Here is a 22,472-nt window from a genome sequence, read left to right as displayed (position 1 = left end):
GGTGGGAATTAATCATGGAGAGCTTAGATAATTAGAAAATACTTCATGGGAGAACTAAGATTTGAGGTCTTGAGAAAAGGTTAAGATTTGGTAAGCAGAGAAGAAGATCATTTTAAGTGTGAAAAAGAAGACATTAGTAAAAGAGATAGAAACATATATGGCTTCTCTGGGGAACAATCAGAGGTTAGGAAGGTGAGGAACAGGATAAGAATAAACCTCCTGTTTCTCTGGAAAGAAAAGATAGAAACAATAAGTGACACAATGACTATATAATATGTCATCCAAAATGGGACATTTTTGAGAATGAAGGGGCATTCAATTAACAATTACTCTGAACAAGCATAAAGTGGGACATATGGTCATCCTTGTCCTTAGATGCATATTATGTCAGATTTTCCTAAAGGCAATAAGTAAACAAAGAAGATTTTTAAGTAGGAGTGATAGTATCACATGTGCTTTTAAGAAAACTAACTTTGAGAGCAATGAGGACTATAAAGATATGAAACTGAAAAAGGGAAACTGGTTAGGAGGTTGTTTTAAAAATTCTATGATACAATGATGGCCTAGAGTCAGGGAAGTGGCGATAAAGAGGACAAATCAAAGAACTATAATGGAGGTAGGATCTTTGTATTTATTTAGAAATAAAATAATAAAATATTCCTTTATTTTAAATAAGGGAAATCGATTGAAATGTTGAAAACAGTATATTACTATTTTCAAAGAATCAGAAAACACAAAAGCTAATTGCTATGTACAAAAGAAAAAATTTGAGGCACGAAGAGTAGAAGCAGTACTCAAACTAGATCCTCACTTCATACTTCATACCAGACTGTCATTTAATCACACCTCCATATACTAAATGCAGAATTTAAGCTTCCTCTCCTGCTAATGAACCTCCATCTCTATTTAATTCTCAAATTTCCGTGGTATCATTTGTTTTTCGCTATCTGGCTTTTTATTCTTTACAGTGTACACCAATGCAGGAGTTCTTTTTCTTCCTGTCCTCAATCCAGTAATGGTCCCTGTTTCAAAACATTAGTACCAATTTCCTTTCCTACTTAAAGCATAAATGATATAATAATGAATTAGATTACTCTGGCTATTAAGTACTAGCTAAGGGCAACTTACTGGATTTCAAACTCTCAAGAATCTTGACATAGTATGGTTCATCTCATCAACTGTTTAGCTCTTCTGTTTGCTATCTTTCTTAAACATCTAAGTCCCTTCACCTCAGTGTTTCCATGGAAGGTATCTTCTCTCTTGATCTTTATGGCTGTCTACATTTTTAGTACACCAGCTTCTAATCCTTAGGGATATAGCTGTATTACACTGCAGCACAGAAAAGCAGGGTTCACATGTTCATAGCTTTAGGAAATAGGGCTAAAGTGGATTCTATCAGAAGACTAAAATAAAGGCAAAATAGCTTTTGTTTCCAGACTTTGTTTACCTGCTCTCAAAGAGCAACAAGCTCTTTTCTTTAGAGAACAATATTATGCATTTCTTTAAAAAAAAACCCAAACAACCCCTTTATTGGCTGCCTAACATAACAGAGTACTTCTCAAGTTGGTGTTCACGATCATAACAGAGGGGAGAAGGGATTGTGTTCCTTCTAGAAATTTAAAATTTTGTCTTTTCATTTTGATAATAACCTATTTTGAAAATCAATATTAGCATATTTTGGATCATTTGGATTCATCCAGATGGCAGAACAGTGCCGTGGAATTTTTGTCTGAATTTGGTTTTGTGTTTACAACCATAAAAACATCAATCTAGTTGTGTACACCAATGAGAAATTAATACAAGTGTGCTTATTACATAATAAAATCAAATTATGTCAAGGCACACTATATAAATGGAGAGTTCATAGTACTTTCAACAGACAAAATAGGTGGGAGAATGGAGTCATCATCCTACACATGAAATAGAAATGGAAGCCTAAATAAAACAAACAAATAAAAGGGATTTGTATAGATTATTCAAGTTTAAAGAGCATTAGTGTAAGATATAAAACATCAAGAATCCACAGGAGCAAAGGAAGATGTAAAGCAGACAAACTGACCACACATCTTCTGTTGACTACTCTTTAATTATAATCTACCATTCCTCACATTCCATCCTGGCTAATACTTGAAAAGATATAATCCAAGGGGGGAGGGGGAAGAAATGCCGAATATGCCACATACTAATATTAGTAGTAGTCTTGATTAAAAAAAAAAATGATAGGGACTGTTAAATAAAATTTCATAACTTCAACTTCAGCATTATATTGGTCAGATACTCTATATCAAGGATAGCATGTGAGGAATACTTAGATTACACCAAAAAGAGCTTTATTTTTCTTTTTTCATAAAAATGACATGCTTATTAATGAAAATATGGAAATGTAAAACAAAGAAAATAAAATCACCTATACTTTTCTCAACCAAACTACCATTAGCATTTTGGAATATTTCCCTGGATTTATTCATTATACAGAACTGTCTTTGTTTTTTTTTTGTTTTTCTTTAACATGACTGAAATCATAGTATACTACAAATCACTTGTAAACACTTTAATAATAAATTCACTGGATTCAAACTGCAATTCAGCCTTTAAATCCTATTGGCCACCTAGGACTCTCTGAGTTAAGGGCAAGGTGAAAGACCCCAAATATTTTCTGACCAAGATTCAAAATAAACTTTAGGTGTAAAGATCAAAGAATGGTTTATCTCATAACATTCAGCATTTACTATAAATTTTAAGTGTGGCAGGGAAGGCAACATCATGGTCAGTGAAAGCTAACCTCTAATTCTGGCACTAAAACACCAATACCAAATTCTGATATAAGTAAGTAATTAGTAATAAAAAGATCTTCTGCAATGAAGAGAGATAAGATTGTGAGAACTTGAAGGAAAGTAACTAGAATCATAATACAATTCAGAGAAAGAAAGACTTACTTTGAATTTGGGAATATAAATTATTTCATTTGTAGCTCTAAATTATGTCACCTCTTATTATAAAAGGTCTATAAACAATTAAATAAACCTATCCCTGCTCAAAACAAACTGCTATATGTACATTTTTAAGTACAGAAAATCTCTGATTGAACTATAGAAGAGCTGAACTTTATTAACTCACAAAAATACATAATGAAATTTAAGTAAACATGAGAGGAGGTGCATGGTGTATAACTTTAAGTCTGGCATTACACACACACACACACACACACAAACATGAGTAAAAGTTTAATCCTGGCTTTGTCATGGCCACCTATGTAATCTTGAGTAACTCACTTGGTATCTTTGACCAGAGTTTCTTAAACTGTAGAATAAGGATGCTAGAGATTCAATCTAGCAATAAGCCCTAATGAGATTTTTTTTTTCCTGCCTTTAATGTCACAAGTTAAACTGAAATGAAAAAATTTTTTAATAAAATCTATCTTAAATCACTTCAATCACGCATCAAAGCAAAAAAATAAAGCTTTTTTGTAAATTAGTACTTATGCTCTTCAAACTGGTTCCATCTATGCTCTAAGATCGGTTAGGCTATCCAATGGCTAATGACATCCCATTAACATATCAATGCTTTCAATGTATACTCCAATAAGATCAAATCTTTTTATTTCCCTCTGGAAATACCAAAAGGAAAGCAATCAAAAGAAGAAAAACACATAGTATCATAAGGCCTATAAACAGTTTCAAAAATGAATTAAGAAAATATATGAAATACATGTTTTCATATGCTACCTGATATTGAGCAAGTACCTCTGTTAAAGAAACTGACTTTTGAGTTTTATGCAGTTATTATTTATATATAAGATATTATACCTAATGAAATTCTGTATTTTAATGGTATAGGTACACTGTCCTCAACCTACAAATAAAACCCCAGGCTGAAAACTGCCTACAGAAAATCAATGGGGACAAAAAGTATACAGTCATTGAAACACTAAAGTATAACTACCCAACTATCTTTACATGCAGAACTGCTATGTACTTTGTACTCAGGGAGCTATCTAGTACCAAAATAGTTTAGTTTAAAAACAATGAAAGTTTAAGTTAACTATTGGTTAATGTGCTAAAAAAACTCATTTTGACTCACCTTAGTCCAAGGATGCGCCTTAATTTGAGGGAATTTGAATTCTGTGTAGTTTGGGTTCATTTCTCTAATTTGCTCCCTTGTTGGTGTTCCCAGGACCTAGACACAGAAAGCCAAGTTATTGCCGTATTTTCCTATATACATTCAAATACAATCTTTATGTTTTAATGTACTGGTTTCATTGGAAAAAAGAATTCCAAAGTCATGAAATATATTATTCATTAAACAGAGCAGACTTTGCAAAAGATTTTTAACTGACTATAGATCCTATGCTGTATTACCCTACACAGACTTTTATGATAATCATGTTAAACCAGGGTTATACAAAAAGATCACTTAAAAACATTCAAGTAAAAATCAAACATCGTTCTATCAAGAAAAACCATCTACTGCATTTAGTAAAGTATAGCCAAAGGGTTTATTATCAATAAATTAATCAGGAGAACCTTACTCAGATACTGTCATCAATAATTCCATTCAATCAATGAATATTTAGTGATTGTTCCCTGTGTACAAGAAACTATGCGATGACATATGGAGAATACAAAGAGCCAGAGATTTTTTGTTATAATGAACTTAGATGTTAGTGTGTGGGAAAAAGTGTAACTGTAATACAAGATAAAAATACACTGAGCACTTCACTGCCTCTGACATAGTATGGGCTGGACAAAGGAAAGCATACAGAACTAAATGCACAAAACAGATGACGGGATGGGAAGAAATACTAATTACTAAAAATAAGGACTTTGGAGAAAGATGACATACATCACTACTTGTCTTTATGATTCTAAAGCCTGGTATAAAACAAATTTGTTAAAATATTTGGCCATTTACAATTCAAATAGAGTGGCAAAGAAGGAGTGTAATGTAGTAAGTACTTGATTTGTGGTGGCAACCAGTGAATAATCAGGGCAAAGTAAGAACTGCAGGGTTTGTGTGTGTGTGTGTGTTTGCTTTTTTTTGTTGTTCTAATTCTCTAGATTTCATTAAAACCAGAATTTAATCAAGATTTAAGAGTTTTGTTCTTCAAAAGATACTCTTAAGAAAATAAAAAGGCAAGCTACCAACTGAAAGAAAATGCTTGTAAAACATACATTCTGCAAAGGACTTCTACCTAGAATATACAAGAGTCCTATAATTCAAAAACAAAAAGACAAACACCCCTCCCCCCAAATGGGCAAAAGATACAACCAGACACTTTACCCAAGTAAAGTAAAGACAGTTTACCCTTATTTACATAGTAAATAAGCACATGAAAAAATATTCAACATTATTATCATCAGGGAAGTGCCAGTTAAAACTGTTAAGATACCACCTACATATCTAACTCAGAAGAGTAAAGTTAAAAAAAAGATTGTGTATACCAAGTTTTGGTGAGGATGCAGAGCAATTGAGGCTCTCATCCACTGCTAGTGGAAATGTAAAATTGTATGGCACCTTAGAAAAAACTTCGGCAGTATGTTAAAGAGTTAAACATATACTTACCATATATCCATCACTCCCACTCCTAAGTATTTACCCAAGAGAAATGAAAGCATATGTTCATACAAAAACTTTTACACAAATGTGCATAACATCTATTTTGCAGGTGCCAAAAAGCAGAAACAACTCAAATGTCCATGACAGATGAATGAATAAACAAATGGTGGTATATCCATATGATGGAATGCTACTCAGTAACAAAAAAAGAACATGGCTGAATCTACAAGTAATTATACCCAATAAAAGAAGCCAGACCAAAAAGAGTACCTACTGTATAATTTCACTCATAGGGAATTCTAGAAAATTTTGTTTACAACAACAGAAAGAAAAGCCATGATTGTGAAAGGCTGGAGAGAAGTATTACAAAGAGCACTAGGAAATTACTGGGGTGAGGAAAATGTTCATTATCTTGATAGTTTCATGTGTGCATACATATGTCAAAACTTCCCAAACTGTATACTTTAAAAACATGCACTTTGTTATATGCCAATTACATCTTTCATAATTATTTAAATATCTGAGTGCATAAAGTTTAAGTAAGATAAGTGGAAAGGACATTCTGAGCTATAGTATTATTTGTCAATAAAAGCCCAAAAGAAATCCAGTTAACTAAAAACTGACCTTTAATTCCTAAAAGATAATTTCTGAGCAAACCCCTGAGGTTATTGAAAAGAAAAAAAAAGTATAAAAATAATCTAAATTATAATACATTATTCTGTGGAGAGCTTATTTTTGGGCACTGGAAACACATATCTAGTTATATATCCTCCCTTCCTTGTAGCAGAAGTACAGCTTTTTAGAGAGGAGCAAGGTATTATCTAGTACTGGGAAGGGAAGTCTCTGGCCTTTGCAGCTGTAGATATCAAATACTTGTAAATCAGGAACTATTCACACTTAAAATATGAAGGCTAAAAAGGAATCTTAATTTTTATTTTTAAATAATAAAGCAAACATTTATATCCTATTTTACCCCTTGATGAAGGTTATGTGTGTGTGCATCTGTGTCTCTGTCTGTGTGTGTGTTTGTATGTACTGGCAAAGCGGGGAGGAGTGAAAAAGGCAGAGTGAGCTAAACAATAATTCTGCCCCCCAAATGCAATCCCACTGGATCCTTTTAGCTGCTGAACAAAAAAACCCAAGAGCAATGACATGAATAAATAAGTACATAACACATACCTTCAATGACCCTACAACTTAGTAATTCCACTTTAAGGTTACACTCTAGCCTAGAGAAACTTTTTATACACCCAAAGCAACACTGTTCATAATAAAATACCACGGGCACAAGCAAAAATCCAAAAGTAGAATTAGTAAATAAACCGTAGTATAGTCATAAAGTGGTACACTAATAATGAAAATGAATGAAGCAGAGCTACACATACCTTCTGATAAATCTCACAAAATGGTGAGTTTTCTCAACAATGAAAACATACCGTAAGAGCGCCTTATATAAAGCTTAAAAACAGGCAAGACTAAACTGTATTTTAGTATACATAGTAAAACTGTAAAACTAATAAAAAACATGGGAATATTCATTGGAAAAATTAAGAATAGATTATTCAGCTTAATAGGAAGATGTAAGAGAGACTGTGACTGGGATGGGGCATAAGTAATTCTTCTAATTCTTAACATGAGTGATAATTACACAGATATTTGCTTTATTTTTGTGCTTTACACTGAACACATTTTAACATATTTTGGCATTATGATATACATCACAATCAACAATTAAGAAATGCCCACTTCTGAATCAATGAGTATTTCCTGTGCAGTTTCCCTCTATTTATTCAGTATTTTGTTAACACAGGACACAGTCAAAACTCCCCACAAGTTGGTAAGAATGCTAAAAAATGCGAATTGTATGATGTCCATTAGTAAATGCATCCTTTTACTGTATGGACAGAGATCACATGCACTTATCAGCCATTTAACTTTCTGATAGGGGCTATGTGAGATAATTTAAGCTACAAACTGTATAATAATAAAAAGGCAGGATACTCTTTGAAGTGAATATTATAATTCTTATTTTTTTTTATTACATCCTAAGAGTATTCCCAGTAGAAGGATATTCCCAATTGAAGTAAATCTGTGAAATACACAATAAAACAGCTGAGAAATACATGCACTATACACAAGGTTTGCTTAACATACGAAAAACTTTTAATTATTTAATGTGAAAGCAAGAAGGTATATTATGTATTATGTGTGCTTTCACTCCCGTATCTTCTCCCTAAATTCCTATCTCACAGCCACTCATGTCTAAACCTTTACCCAAAATTTTACAATGAAAAATTTCAAATATAAAGAAAAGTTGCACTTTTTTTTTTAAAGTGAAAACCCTCTCCTTTATAACAACTATCTTAAAAACATGATTAATGTTTTACTACGTTTGGTTCATCACGTTTCCATCCATCTATCCATACATCAATCCACCTTATTTTTGGGATACATTTCAAAGTCAGTTGCAGACATTACTACATGTCAGCATATGTATCATTAAGGTTTAATATTTATGACTTTTATTTAAGCATTTTTTACATACTTGGAATCTTCCTTTAATATACACAGTGTGTACATGTAGAAAATCTTTTATTAAAATGGGAAATAATCTGCTTTGACAGTGATACAAATTATATATCTATTATTATATCATATATAATATATATAAAAATGATATCATTATTAATTATAATTCTAATTGACTGTGTCCTCTACCTTCAAAATATGTGTATCTGTAACTTTTAAGAAGCTAGGTACTATCCAGTAAACGGAATCACTGATTTGTACACTATCGATCATTTAAAAGCAATTAACCAAATGCCTTACTGTCACCATGAAGCAGCAATGGAGATCTTTTTATCCCTTTTATAGCCACATGATCTTGAATGTCTAAGACCATTAGATGGGGAAACAAAGATTCTAATGTCCTAGGATTTTCTATGTTTAATTTCCCTTGCCAAATACTCAACTGCTATAATCATTTCTCTATTCTTTTTCTTATTATTTTTTAAAAATCTTAAAACTAGTTTCTCTCCAGGCTGGCTAACAGAGATGGAAACTAAAAGGAAGACCCTGTAGAACAGGGGTCAGCAAACTTTTTCTGCCAGAGAGTAAATACTTTAGGCTTTGTAGCCCATAGAGCCTCTGTCACTACTCAACTCTGCTGCTGTGGCACAATGCAGCTATAAAGAAAAGTTTATTTACAAAAACAGCAGAGTGCATTTGGCTCCTAGGCCCTAGTCGCCAACCTCTGACCTAGTCCAAACATTTTTAGAGGTGAGAAAAACTGAGGACTAGAAGGAGCAACTTTTCAGAGGTGAGAACTAATCAGAGCCAGAACTAGGACATAACTCAAATCTCATCAGTGGCAAACCAATTTTAGGAGATGGTATCAAAGAATCTGTTTATTGGACTTGGTTGGAAGATGAACAATTTCTATTTCTAATTTGGTAGTTGTGAAAGATGTTGATACTATTAAGCATGAAGGCACAGAGCTGGAAGAGGAAATAGTATCCAAGACAATCAAGAAGAACTAAGTGGTAAATAATGGGTATAGAATTTAGAAGAGGGCTTGAGGGTAGAAAAACAGGTCTGGTAGTACCTGATGTATAGGTGCTAGGTGGCTGCAGAAGGGTATAACAGGTAAAGCACGCTGAAGGAAAAGTGTACTAAAGATGGGGACCCACAGGACAGAAATATGTGGAAAAAACCCCCCAATTTTTAATTTTTAAAGAAGATTTTATTTATTTACTTGACAGAGAAAGAGACAGCGAGAATAAAAATACAAGCAGGGGGAATGGGGAGAGGGAGAAGCAGGCTTTCAGCCAAGCAGAGAGCCTGATGCAGGGCTTGATCCCAGGACCCAGGATCACGACCGGAATCGAATGCAGATGCTAACGTCTGAGCCACCCAGGTGCTCCAGGAAAAGGGAAATTTAAAAAGAAAACTGAGACAGAAGTCCAAGAGACTGGAAGAAGTCCTACAGACAATGGTACCATGGAGGCCAAGGAAAGTAAACATTTAAAGAACAGAGAGGTGAGTAACTTATGACATAATTAGTTCAGAGTAAATAAAGGTGTTCAGTATATCTGGCCATGAAGTGACTTACTTTCTGATCATGGTGAGATCAACCATGAAAAGAGCAAACAGACCATCATCTGAAATAAGTAAGTGGCGACAAAATATGTAAGTTCTCCTTTTAAAAGATCCCACAGTGAGGAAAAAGGGAACAAAGAGAAGAAACATTTATGGACCACTCAGTATGTAAAAGCTCTGGGTGAGGTGTATCAATTTTCTTTTCACATTTAAATTTCATAATACATTATTACCCATTTTATACTTAAGACTACAGCTGATGGAGGTAAACTGACTTCTCAAAGCTACAGTTTGTCATTTGTAAATATGGGATTCAAATGCATGTGCAGTTGACTCCTTAAAATGGTCTACCCAACATTAATAGCAAAAACAAGGAAAAGATTAAAAAAAAATAATTTAAAAAATCATTTCCGTAAACTCCACTGATTTTACCATAAAGGGAAATCTAAATCCTTTTGAATTGTGCAGGGTATACTAAGATTTTGTAAGATCACGAGGCTATAATTTTAAGTTTAAAAAATTAAACAGACTTAACAAAACCCTTCATAATTTAAATAAAATCTACCCATACCTGGTAATTCAACTTAATAAAAAGAGTATCTTGAACTGTTAATATTATAGATTTTAGGCAATATAAGAATTATATGAAGAAATGCAAGCATCTAATTAGCTAAAGAAAATTAGAAAGTTTAACAAATCTCAAACTTATTTTACAAATTCTTGCAAAAATTCTTATGATTTAGTAATTTTGATATATCATTTTCAGGCTTCCTTAACTATAGATTCTTACTGTAAATCCCACACTTACTTTGCTTAAGTATATCTGCAATACTAACTATGCAACTTTGCAATATTTTTGTCTGTTGTGATTATTTCACGTGTGTAAGATCTTGGTTGGAATGTTAAATGGTGGGCAAATAATATAGCTCTGCATACTCTAAGTAATTTTATTGCCAAGAATTTCTATTTTTATTTTGTTCTATTTTTTTTAAAATTTAAATTCAATTTACTTAACATACAGTGTATTATTAGTTTCAGGATAGAATTTAGTGATTCATCAGTTGCATGTTAACAACCAGTGCTCATTATATCAAGCGCCCTCCTTAATATCCATCACCAGTTATCCCTCCCCTCACTGACTTCTCCTCCAGACACCCTCAGTTTGTTCCCTTATAGTTAAGAGTCTCTTCTGGTTTGCTCCCCTCTATTTTTGACTTTTTCTATTTTTCCTTTCCTCCCCCTATGTTCATTAGTTTTGTTTCTTAAATTCCACATGAGTAGAATAATATAGTATTTGTCTTTCTCTGACTGATTTATTTCATTTAGCATAATATCTTCTACTACCATCCATGTTGCAAATGTACTGCAAGAATAGTTTACTACAAAGCCCAAGTTACAGAAACTGATGTTGTTACTGAATTACTTTGAAAGCATAATTGCTTAAAGGTGGTCAATATAGGGGTGTCTGGATGGCTCAGTTGATTAAGCATCTGCCTTTGGTTCAGGTCATGATCCTTGGGTCCTGGGACTAAGTCCCACATCAGGCTCCTTGTTGAGCAGGGAGTCTGCTTCTCCCTCTGCCCCTCTTCATGCTTGTGCACTTTCTCCCTCTCTCTCTCAAAAATAAATAAACATCTTAAAAAAAAAAGAAAAAGAAAAAGAAATGAAAAAAATTGAAGCATGGAGATTAAAAAAAAAATCCAGAAAAACACATGTACATGTTTGAGAAGTTTCAAGTTTCAGAAGGGGGATGGGGGGAACAACAACAATAAAAAAAAAACTATCTGAAGAAATAGTGGCTAAAATTTTTCCAAATTTGATGAAAATAATGAAAAGTTCAATGAATCTCAAGCAATACGATACAAAAAAATACCATACAGAGTTACAGTCAAACAGTAAAACCCATTGATAAAGGAAAAACCTTTCCGAAAACAAAGAGACACATTATATGCACAGTGTATTAACAACAGGAATAACAGCTGACTACTCATCAGAAACAACCCAATCCAGAAGAAACTAGAGACCTTTCCAAAGAATGAAAAGAAAAAGCTGGAAACCAAGAAATTGTATATCTGCTGAAAATAACCTTCAAAAGACATTATTAAGCAAACAAAAGTTAAGAGAGTTTGTCACCAGATTTTCACTATAAGAAAGTACTTTCAGGATCAAAGAAAAGGATTCCAAATGGACATTCCTATCTATACAGAGGAATAGAGACCACCAAAAATGGTAAATATGTGGCTAAACATATATTTCTCCCTTGCTTTTAAATTTCTTAAGAAACAGAGTGCTTAAAGCAAAACAACGAAGTATTATAAAAGTATTATAGAAGTAAAAATGTCTGACCACAGTAACATAAAAGACAGGAAAGGGAAATAGAAATATACTGTTGCAAGGTTCTTACTTCATATGTGAAGTGGTATATTATTATTTATGGACTGTGACAAAATTAACATGTCTATTTTCAATTTCGGAACAACTTTAAAAAATACAATAAGGATGTATAGCTTAAACTTCCCATTGGGGAAATAAAAAAGGCTCATTATATCCATAAGGTGGCAGTAAAGGAGAAAAAAAAATGGAATGAAAAATAAATATCAAAGTAAAATACTTAAACTCAACCACAGCGATAATTACATTGAATGTAAATGGTCTAAACAGTCCAAATAAAAAGTAGTAATTGCCAGACTACAAAAAGACAGTAAGTCTATGTTGTCTGTGAGAAAGAAACTTTAAATATAAAGACACATAGGTTAAAATGCAGAAAGTTATACCATGCAAACACTTATCATTAGAAAGATGGAGTATCTACATTATCAGAAAATGGAGACTTATGGGCAAGGAAATTAAAATAAAGAGGGTCATTTTCTAATGATAAAAGTAATTTTAAGACTATACTTGAAATTACTACGAATACCATTTATAGGTAAGGATGTAGAACACAGGAACTCTCATATGTTGTTGGGAGTGAAAACCAGTAGAATACTTTGAAAATATCTTGGTAACTTCTTATAAAGGTAACATACAGTTATCATATGGCTAGCAACTTTAATCTTAATCCTTTCTTGAAGAGAAATATAAACATATACCTGTAAAAAGACTTATAAACAAACATTTATACCAGTTTTACTTGTAATAGCTAAAAACCAAAGCCAAACATCAATGTACAGGTAAACGGATAAAAAAACCTCTTGATATGTTAACAGAATACAACTCAGCATAAAATGGAATAAACAGGCAACATGGATGAACTTCAAAAACAAGATGTTGAGCTAGAAAAGCCAGATACAAAAGAAACATACATTTAAATGAAATTATAGAATAGGAAAAACTAATCTGTAGTGACAGAAAGCAGACCAATGGTCACACCTGAGAAAGAAGATGGGGGACCAACTATAAAGGGGCATGAACAGAATGATCAACTGTCCTGTTTGCCTGGTGCTATCCTAGAAAAGCCCTCAGGTCCTGGGCACATTGGGATGATTACTCACCCCAGGCTGTACACAGGAAATTTTTGGGGCAGTGGACATGTTCTAAATCTAGACTGGATAGTGGTTATATATGTTTACCAAGGCTTATTAAACTGCATACTTAAAATGACTGCTTTTGGGGCACCTGGGTTGCTCAGTGGGGTCAAGCCTCTGCCTTTGGCTCAGGTCATGATCCCGGGATCCTGGGATGGAGCCCCACATCAGGATCTCCGCTCCGCAGGGAGCCTGCTTCCTTCTCTCTCTCTGCTTGCCTCTCTGCCTACTTGTGATCTCTGTCAAATAAATATTTTTTAAAAATTACTTTTATTTTATGTAAATTACATCTTGTGATACATTTACTATACTAAACAAAACCAGATGTTTATCCTTCTTCTGTTGCTTTGTTAAGACTAGCATTGAAAGTATCAGAGTCTAGAGGCGCCTGGGTGGCTCAATGGGTTAAAGCCTCTGCCTTCGGCTCAGGTCGTGATCCCAGGGTCCTGGGATCAAGCCCCGCTTTGGGCTCTCTGCTCAGAGGGGAGCCTGCTTCCCTTCCTCTCTCTCTCTTGCCTGCCTCTCTGCCTATTTGTGATCAAATAAATAAATCAATCTTAAAAAAAAAACAAAAACAGAGTATCAAGAGTCTATACCAAACCCTACAACTAGAATTATTTTATATACAATATGAACAGTTTTTAAGAAAGCAAAGTATTTCATCTTGTTTAATTTTTCCCTCCCTTCCCCTATGATTCTGTCTTGTTTCTCAAATTCCTCATGAAACCAGAGAGGGAGACAAACCGTAACAGACTCAATCTCAGGAAACAAACTGAGGGTGTTGGAGGAGAGAAGAGTGGGAGGGATAGGGCTGCTGGGTGATGGACACTTGGGAGGATATGCGATATGGTGAGTGCTGTGAATTGTGTAAGACTGATGAATCACAGACCTGTACCCCTGAAACAAATAATACATTATAATTTAATTAAAATTTAAAAAGAAAGCAAAGGTATGATTTAAGATGCAAAGAATGCAAAGGTAAGACAATCAAGAGGCATTTAAAGGTTTTTGCTCAGTCTCTTAAGTCATTCATTCATTCAAGACATTTACTGAGTTTCTATCTTAAATAGTACTCTAGGGTAGAGAGACTTATAAAATCTGCAAAGATCAGTAGAACAAAGTTTAAGTGTAGATATGTTGAGGCGAAAGTTCTACCCTGCACTAGAGTGGGCAAGTGATTCAGGAAAGGGTTCTGGAAGGAAAGACAAGAGCTGATTAATTATGTAAGGAGTCTAGAAAGCAAATGAGTCCGAAGCACATTCTCTACACACTATGTGTAGAGTGGAAAACGGCCTGATTTGGGTAATATTAACAGCTCAATGGTGATAGAAATTAAGAATTGAATATTGAGGGGAAAACAATGTTAAAGGTAAGTGAGTACAGGTTAAAGAGCAAAGATTCTAAATGCATCACTATCTGTAATCAACACAATAAATTCAAGACAATTTAACAAACTGATTATCCTATTTCTACATGAGCATATCTTTATGTTTTATATTAGATTTTATTATATGCAGAGTGTATTTCTACCTTACTCCATCCGAATTATACATATGGAACCTTTCAAATTATATAAATTAAAACTTTTCACTTCATGGATAAAAAAATGTTTGAAACAGACCTCATCATTTCAGACACAATCAAGTCTTAAGAGTTCCCTTAAATTTTAAAAGATAGAAAAATACATTTCCCCAAACTTTTTGACTAAGGAAATACTTAAAACAAACAAACAAAACCCTAAAACAAAACCTTATTTATGGATTTCCTCAAAAGTGAGTTCCTTCAAAGACTTAAAGGAAATGAAACTGCACATAAATGTTGTATGTACTTTCTGTAAGTATGATAGTTCACACAATTAAAAAAGGGGGGAGATGTTAAAAATGATCACACCATTGGAAAGAGTTTATGTATTCTCAGTTATTTATTATTAGAAAAAAACCCTTCCATTTACTGCAAAAAAACACATTTTCTTTGGCCCATCATCCTAGATCATGAGGAGTTAGGTGGTGAAAACATTCAAAGACTCAGAGTATCAGTCCAGCCATATTCCTCTGGGTATGCTGTGCATGGTTAAATCCATCATTTCATTTGTAGCCAGTCCCATCCAAATTTGTTGTAACATTTTCTCATTCATTTAGCTACATAGGTACCCAGACACTGATAAATATCAAATTAGGAATTATGATTTATTTCTTCAAAGAAATAAAGCTAAGACTCATCTGAGAAAAGCTATGAGGTTTTCACAGCTTTGTTTTTAATACTTCAACACCAGAGGTCGCCAAACTTCAGCAACAGAATGCTACATGTACAGTCTTAAAAGCAAGGGTGAAATAAAAGAAATCCAATTAGAAAGTTGTTATTCTTCTACTTAAAATTCTGCAGTGGTTTCCAATTACCTACAGGCTAATGTGATCTGGCCACAGCCCACAGGTCCAGCCTTCTCTTCCCCAGTAAACTCATATTCCACTATACCCACCATTCAGAACCTTAAGCTCAAACCATAAACACACAATAGACCCATTTTCATGAAGCATCTTTGCCCAAATTCATACGTATGTCCTCTATTTCCTTCCCTTCTCTAAATGCTGAGTACCTTTCCATGTTTCAAGGTTTAGCTCAAAAGTTACCTGTCCTATGATGCATTTCCAGACAGCACCAACTCCAAAGAGAATACTTCTGCCTTTGTACTCTGCCTAGACTTCTGGGATAATACCTGCCTTACTCTATTGTCCTCAGTTTTTCCTCTCTTCCCTTTAGTCTCTGAACTCCTTGAGAGCAAGAACCCTCTATGTTCTAGCCCAGCACCTAACAAAAACAATAGTAGTAGTTAAAGTGACATATACCATGAAAGACTAAAGGGATGCATGGCTACGTCTACAACGAAACTTTTTAAATCAGTGGATAAAAACTGAATTAACATAGAGGCCAGAGAGATTATATGTACCATGGTTGAACAATGAAACATCTTCACTTCTTTTTTGCAAAAAAGAACTGTTTTTCAGTTTGTGTAACTCTCAGGTTGGCTCCTGTACCATAAACTTGACAAATGTCTCTGGTTTAAAAACTAGTAAAACATGTCACTGAACTACTGTATTTCAAAATATCAGTATTTTAATGACACTGGAACCACTACATTTTTGCTTCCATAACACTGATACAATGTTATAACCCACTGAGCCACCCAGACGCCCCACATGAATAAAATCTTTTTTAAAAAATTTCACTACAATACCTTTCAAGATATGAAGATTTTATCTAATTTCTACATCTTCCCCATAATATTTGATTGAGATTTTGGAATAAGAAATTCTTGGTTTTGTGGTTTCTCCCTTCCAAATTCCAGAAGGCAAGGAATAAAAAGCCCTAACAAGGGCAGCATGAATTTTTAAAATCTCATTAGAACTTCATTGAAGGGGCTCCTGGGTGGCTCTGTGGGTTAAAGCCTCTGCCTTCGGCTCGGGTCATGATCCCAGGGTCCTGGATTCAAACCCCACCAGGCTCTCTGCTCAGCAGGGAGCCTGCCTCCCCCCCCCCCCCCCCTGTCTCTCCGCCTACTTGTTAAAAAAAAAAACAAAAAAAAAAAAAAAAAAGAACTTAATTGAAAAGGGCAGCAAGCATGTTATATGAATACAACTAAATGATTTGACTAATTTAAAGTTTTCTGCCTAGGGGGAATGAACTAGTGTAGGAGGGTCCCTTAAAGTGTCTATGCTCTTACACCATTCACCCTTACACCAACTATGACTTAACTTGATCTGTTCCCCCTCTCTTTCTGAGAGCCAGGGAATAGATGTATAAATATGAGAAGTCTTCTGGAGTCCTTAGCAAAATTATGGTCAGAGTTCACTGCCTTCCTTAAAATATGGTGGAAACAAAGCTACCTCACCAAGAATTCCACAGATAGATGCCCACATTCTTTTTAAAAAATAACATCTTTATTGAGATATATTTCACATATTATGAAATTTATTCCTTTAAATTATACAACTTGGTGGTTGTTAGTATATTCCCAGAGGTGTACAACCATCACTGTCATCTAATTTTATAACATGTTCATCACCGCAAAATGAAACACTATACCCAAGAACAATCACTTTCATTCCCATTCCTCCCAAGCTCCTGACAACTACTTACCTACTTTCTAACAAATCTAAACAGATGTGTTTATTCTGAACACTTCACATAAATGGAATCACACAACATGGGGCCTTTCATGCTTGACATTTTCTTTATTCATTCATCAGATGGTGGACATTTGAAACGTTTGCGCTTTTTGGCTATAAATGATGTTGCTTTGAACATCTGTGTAGAAGTTTTTGTGTGGACATGTGTTTTCAATTTTCTGAGGTACAGACCTATGAATGGAATTGCTGGGTCATATGGTCATTCTATGATTAATATTTTAAACACATTTATATAAACCGTTTTTGGTTTGTACCATTCTACAATCCCACCAGCAATGTGTGAAGGTTTTAATTTCCCCATACCTTCACCAACACTAGTTATTGTTTCTTTTTATTCTAGCTATCCTAGTTTGAACGTGATGTATTTATTATGGTACTGAATTGCATTTCTCTAATGACTAAGGATGTTAAGCATCTTTTCTTGTGCTTCCTGGCCATTTGGATGTTTTTAAGGAAATGTTTATTCAGACCTTTGACTCATTTTTTATCAGACTGTCTTTATTGTTGAGTTTTAAGAGTTCTTAACATATTCTGAATGTAAGTACCTTATAATATATAGGATTTGTAAAAATTTCCTCTCATTCTGTAGGTTTTAATGTTTTTTAAAAAAGTTTTAAATATTGAAGTTCAATGAATGTATTTTTCTATTATTGTTTGTGTCATATCTAAGAAATCACTTTTTAACTGAAAGTCATAAAGGTTTCCTTCCAAAAGTTTTACAGTTGTGGCTCTTGCCTTTAGGTCTCTGATCCATTTTGAGTTAGTTTTTATAATACAGTATGAGGTAGGAGTCCGACATCACTCTTTTGCAAATGGATATTTAGTTCCAAGCTCTAAAAAGACTGTTCTTTCCCCCACTGAAGTGCCTTGGAACCCTTGTCATATGACAAACGTAAAGGTTTATTTCTGGACTCTCAATTCTAATTCATTGATCTATAGGGCTATGCTTGTGTCACTTTGTCTTTTTTCTCTTTCTCTTTTTTTCACATGACTGACAAAATTATAAGACATATAAAGTGTACATCCTCGTGATCTGATGTATAAATACATTGTGAAAGGATCTCCACCACCTTTTTAACACATACATCACCAGACATTTTTATCCTTTTTTTGAGAACATTTAAGTTCTACTCCCTTAGAAAATTTTGATTAAATAATGCAGTGTTATCAACTATAGTTGTCATGCTATACATCAGATCACTACGGCTTATTCACAGCTGAAAGTCTGTACCTTTTACCAACCTTTCCTCATTTCTCCCCACTACCCAGCCCTTGGCAACCACTTTTCCACTCGCTCTTTCTATGATTATGACTTTTTTCTTTCTTTCCTTTTCTTTTTTTGATTTCACATATAAGTGATCCCATGAAGTATTTATCTCTCTCTGTCAGGCTAATCTCCATTAGGGCAATGCCTTTAAAGTCCAACCATGTTTTTGAAAATGGCAGGATTTCCTTCTTTCTTACAGCCAAATACTGTAAGAAATGTATATGCACTTCTCTTGATTGCCACAGTCACATAATAAGTTTCTAAAATTGGAATTACAATTATTCCAGTTTCATTACTCTTTTTTTTTTAAATTTTTTTTTAAATTTATTTGTTTGACAGACAGAGATCACAAGTAGGTGGAAATGCAGGCCGAGAGAGAGGAGGAAGCAGGCTCCCTGCTGAGCAGAGAGCCCGATGTGGGGCTTGATCCCAGGACCCTGGGATCATGACCCGAGCCAAAGGCAGAGGCTTTAACCCACTGAGCCACCCAGGTGCCCCTTCATTACTCTTTTTAAAGACTGCTTTCACTCTCGTTATTTCTTGAATAAAATTTTATACTTGGAAACAAGTCCTCTCGTTCTCCCCAGAAAGGTAGCTATTGTTTTGATTCAGCAAACTCTTGAATGTAAGTAAAAGTCATTCTTGGCTAACACATATTCACAGGAGTCAAAAAAGACCTTTTTTTCCTAGGTGAATCTCAATCAAAGTAGTATGCTCACAAAGGAATAAAAAAAGGAAAGGGGTGGCAGCGGTATGGTGGTGCGGGGGAGGGATCAGAATCTCTTTATAGTTAGGAAAAAACCCTACTTTGTTTTTCTAACTTTAAAAATATCACACCCCCTTTTGAGACATGTAAATATATTTTTTAAAGATTTTCTTTACTGGGGCACCTGGGTGGCTCAGTGGGTTAAGCCTCTGCCTCCAGCTCAGGTCCTGATCCCAGGGTCCTGGGATAGAGCCCCATATCGGGCTCTCTGCTCAGCAGGGAGCCTGCTTCCTCTTCTCTCTCTCTCTCTGCCTACTTGTGATCTCTTGTCTGTCAAGTAAATAAATAAAATCTTTTTTTAAGATTTATTTAATTAATGTATTATTTAAGATTTTATGTATTTATTTGAGAGAGAGAGTGTGCAAAAGAGAGCAAGCTGGAGAAGAGAGAGGGAGAGGGAAAAGGAGAGGGAGAAGCAGACTCCCTGCTGAGCAGGAAGCCCAATGTGAGACTTGATTCCAGGACCCTGGGATCATGACCTGAACAGAGGGCAGACAATTAACCAACTGAGCACCTAGGTGCCCCCAAGACATGTAAATATTTTATTCACACATCACCCAACTCTTGCTTCCTTTGAGAATCACTAACACTATAGTGATTTTTTTCATGTTTTCTATCATGTGTATTAATAAAACAAAACATTTTGTTTTATAAATATGATACAGGATTCAGTATACTTTTATAAACTATAAATGATCCTAAGATTCCAGTGTTTCTTTATATTTTTTTTCACTGCTCAACTGTTAAGAATCATTGCTCTCAACATTTCTAACCTTTTGCTAAAAAAAGGAAGCAGAGATTTCTCAACACTGGTCTTGAAATTAGGGTCTGGATTATGAATGCTGTTAACAGATTTCTGACTCTGACCCATTTCTCAACTGCCCCTTTACATACTTTATGCCAAAGAAAAATAATATATTAAACTAGGGTCTTGAGAGTAAGCAAATACACAAAAGAATTCAACTTTTTGCACAACTGTGCAAAAGAATGTGTAATTGCTAAGTAAAGGGTACATATATCCCAATATGAGTAATCCTATGAAAGGTTTTGACATGGATCCTAAAATATGACTATCAGTAAATTACTTCTGAGATGACGATGTCATGAAACTTCATTTGTGTGTAAAAATTTCTTTAGATAAAACATATATTGGCAACTTATTATCTCACACTTGTTATTTGGGGAAAGTAAAGATTTCAAATGGATGTCATTCTCAAGCCAAAAGATGAACTGGGTCACATTGCCAGGAAACCACTTTCCACACCTACAGTATACAGAGATTTAACCAAGTATGAGTAAGTTATTGTAGAGCCAGTAAAATTTCACAGTAGTAAGTTAAAACTGAAATTTCTTTTGGTCTATGGAAAACACTAAATTTAATGTAACAATGCAGATGAGCAATTACATTAAAATAATTAATGGCTCCTTTACTTACTTGCTTTAAAAAATGATGAAGTAATATTCACTATACCGTTACCAAAAAGTATAACCATAGTACCTTGTACTAGTATAGGGATATTTAACCTAAGTTCCTGGATAAGCTTCAGAAAGCCCAAGAATCACCTGAAACTATATGTAAAATTCTGGTATGTATGCATTTTTCTGGAGGAGAGTCCATTGCTATAAACAGATTTTCAAAGCGGTCCAGGATCCAAAAATTATTAATAATTGCTGTTCCAGTCAGTAATAAACATAGAAAAATTTAAATAATAAGAGAATGAATTAAGCAATCAAATATTTTATTTATAATTACAAACAATATATGTATTATAAGTAAAAGTGTATACCATAATGTATAATGAGGTATACTTACATGTTCTGGAAAGTGGAAAAAAGAGACAGAATTAAGTTAAATATATAGTTCCTATGGTCTGTTACCAACACAAGAGCTCCGGAATATAAGATATTTCCCCAGGTAATATATGATTAAACCCCATAAGCATGTTAGCAAAGATACATCATGAATCCATTAAAAATCTTGGGAAAATAAATATTTTTTATACTTATTAAAGTCTGGCTTAATTAATATCTTAAAGCTCTGTCTGAGAGACTATTTGATAGTGAAAAATGTTAAGCCAGGAAAGGAGAATGATGCATACAGGTGCTGAATAAGCCATAACAGGGGGATAGGATAACTGAAAATCTAAAACATTTGCTTAACAAATATAATGAAAGTTAAGGTTGAGCTGTACTTGAAAGCAAAGAAATCCACCATTATAACTTTGATTACTTTAGATGAAGCACAATTAGACCTAATCCAAAGACATCTTGAACTGATCTGGTATATTCATTATAATAAGATTTAGGGCCTTTTTCCTTTAGTTTGTGATCACATTTTATATATGATACATATAACATATAATATTAATGATTATATATGATAAAAGTTTATAGATAATATATAATAAATATGGTTCACTCAGTTCTGGATATCAAGTTGACATAAGGACCATATTTTTCTCCCAGAGCTATAAAATTTAGTAAATTGGTAAATTGGGTGAATCGCCCAATCTCTCCCAGATATGGTGGTGGTGGTAATCACCATCATTTTCCTAGGATTAATTTAATGGCTCTATGCGGTACTGTATGTCTAGTGCTTAGCTCAATGCCTGATGCAAAGTAAAGTCTCAATGAGTGGCAGCTTTTGTGATTAGCAGTAGTTTCCCAATACCTGAAAATGCAGATTTTTGAGAAGCAAAGTAATCACTGATCTTTTTATCTAAATTATACTACAAACAGTGATCAAACTGGAAGACTAGGAAAACAATTATTTAGGCAAACATTTATAATAAAATGTGGCTCTTAATATGTTTTTATTTGTTTGCTAATAAAAGATTCCAGCACATAACAATTGAAAACATTTTTGTTTTCATAGTTTCTGTGACCACTAAAAGATAAGACGGTTTGAAAAAAATCAACATCACAGAACAATAAAAACTGAAAATCCTCTCTTTTGCCTCTCCCCTTAATTCTACTCTCCACTGCTAAATCTTTTTTCTTCTAAATCTTTCTCTGCTGATGGGCATCATAATCCCACCTACTTAGCTGTAGTAACAAAATCAAAAGATTATTTGCAT

General features: G+C 34.0%; 1 protein-coding gene across 3 annotated transcripts in view; it reads right to left on the bottom strand.

Annotated features, from left to right (window-relative positions):
* GSK3B (glycogen synthase kinase 3 beta) overlaps nt 1–22,472 on the bottom strand; it is a 210,944-nt gene that overhangs the window by 36,132 nt on the left and 152,340 nt on the right. For all 3 annotated transcript variants that reach the window (XM_059391873.1, XM_059391871.1, XM_059391872.1), the window contains exon 8: nt 4,081–4,176. In XM_059391873.1, coding sequence (XP_059247856.1) covers nt 4,081–4,176 — 96 coding nt within the window. The remainder of the gene's footprint in view (nt 1–4,080; nt 4,177–22,472) is intronic.

The sequence above is a fragment of the Mustela nigripes genome, chromosome 2 (assembly GCF_022355385.1).
Source record: "Mustela nigripes isolate SB6536 chromosome 2, MUSNIG.SB6536, whole genome shotgun sequence".
Classification (NCBI taxonomy): Eukaryota; Metazoa; Chordata; class Mammalia; order Carnivora; family Mustelidae; genus Mustela; species Mustela nigripes.
Note: the sequence above shows the minus strand (reverse complement) of the source record. Positions and strands in the feature narration are given on the sequence as shown.